Genomic DNA, 1407 nt, shown 5'->3' on the forward strand with positions numbered 1-1407 from the left:
CGAGGCGAGGTCAAGGCGAAACTAAAAAATTACCAGTACCAGTACAGCATAATCCTCGGAGATTTCCCGCTACAGATTAGTACAAACAAGCAAAGCAAAACATCTGTAGCTAACTGAAGAAAATGCCGGCGTCAGGTCAGGTGGCACGGGCGGTGCCGTGCGCCAGGTAGACGCCGGCGGGGGAGGAGAAGCCGAGGCGCTGCGGTGGCGCCGCGTGCGCACTGGTGGCGCCCTGCGCGTCGGCGGCGTGCATCGCGCGGATCGGGACGGCTGATGTGGCCGCCGCGGCTTCCACAGGCTTTCTTGCACGGCCGCGGCCGCGGTGGACGTGGCGCTCGCAGTACTTGTGCCCCGGCACCACGCCGCGCGAGCACCGCCACTTCTTGCCGTCCGTGCGCCGGCACCGGTCCGGCTCCGGCTCCATGCTGCTCCTGTGGTCGTAGCACATGCTCCCCAGCCCCGCCACTGCGCACATCAAACGATCAACATCGGCGATGACCAACCAATCAATCCAAAACAAACAGTAGACAGTAAGCCCGAAACGCCGGGGACGAAGTGGAAGAAACTAGTACAAGGAGAGGGCGCGGCACGTACGGGATGGAAACCTCTGCGGGGCGGAGGAGGAAGCGGCGACGCTCTTCCAGATGGGGAGCACGAGGTGCACGGGCACGGGAGCGTTGGCGGCGAAGTAGCGGTAGATGAGCACCTGGTGCTCCAGCTCCTGCCGCTGCATGAACGTCAGCGCCGACGGCCGCGTCGCCGCAGACGCCTCCGCGTCGCCGCGTCCGCTGTCACTGCTGCTGCCGCCTACGCCGAGACCCAGCCCAAGAACCAGCGGCGACGGCGCCGCCATGGTCACCGTCCCTGCGCCTATTAATCCAAGCAACGCACGTCAAAGACTAATGAATGAATCACTTACTTGCCTGAGGCAGACGGGGAAAAGTAGGACACACCCTTCCCTACCGTCATCGTCGTCGGCGCCGGAGAGGCGGGGGATCTTGGACGGCGGCGAGTGCTCCTGCCTTCGCTCGGTCATCTCTGGAGTGCGCCTTTCTTCCTCCGTGGCTGTCTGGTGTTGTTTTGTGTTCGAATGAGTGCTGCGGATAGAGGCAAGAGTGGTATGGAGCTCGCGCAGGTTCTTTGAGTAGAGAGAAGCGAAGGGACGCGACGCTGCCGTTTGACGTCGGCTGTCGGTGTCAGTAGCAGCGACTGGCTACATGTACGGGACACTCCACCGCTGACAGCTTCGCTGGTGCTCCGGAACTTTGACGGGGATGCAATACTAACCGGAACTGTAAGGACTTTTTTGGTTCATAGGATAGGATTATCATAGAAATAGAAATTTTATAGGAAATGAGATGACATGTATTTCAAATCCTATGAGTAGGAATAAGAAACAAAATGTTA

General features: G+C 59.8%; 1 protein-coding gene across 2 annotated transcripts; it reads right to left on the bottom strand.

The window, feature by feature from the left end:
• Positions 1-6: 6 nt before the first annotated feature.
• Positions 7-1182, bottom strand: LOC119359779 (growth-regulating factor 12-like). 2 transcript variants are annotated; one of them, XM_037625867.1, is made up of 3 exons: positions 964-1182; positions 595-870; positions 7-465 (listed from the first exon to the last, which is right to left on the bottom strand). In XM_037625867.1, exons 1-3 carry the CDS (start codon positions 1034-1036, stop codon positions 137-139), a joined length of 678 nt encoding a protein of 225 aa, XP_037481764.1. In that variant the 5' UTR covers positions 1037-1182; the 3' UTR covers positions 7-136. The 2 variants fall into 2 exon arrangements, with proteins under 2 accessions (XP_037481764.1, XP_037481765.1); XM_037625868.1 differs by having other exon boundaries at positions 954-1182.
• Positions 1183-1407: the final 225 nt, after the last annotated feature.

The sequence above is a fragment of the Triticum dicoccoides genome, chromosome 2A (genome assembly GCF_002162155.2).
Source record: "Triticum dicoccoides isolate Atlit2015 ecotype Zavitan chromosome 2A, WEW_v2.0, whole genome shotgun sequence".
NCBI lineage: Eukaryota > Viridiplantae > Streptophyta > Magnoliopsida > Poales > Poaceae > Triticum > Triticum dicoccoides.

Excerpts from the sequence above, each read along its gene's own strand:
- LOC119359779 (XM_037625867.1), bottom strand. The coding sequence starts at position 1,036 with ATGACCGAGCGAAGGCAGGAGCACTCGCCGCCGTCCAAGATCCCCCGC. Across the intron at positions 871-963 it reads CGGCGCCGACGACGATGACG|GCGCAGGGACGGTGACCATG; the intron begins GTAGGGAAGGGT and ends TTGGATTAATAG. Across the intron at positions 466-594 it reads CCCGCAGAGGTTTCCATCCC|TGGCGGGGCTGGGGAGCATG; the intron begins GTACGTGCCGCG and ends TGATGTGCGCAG.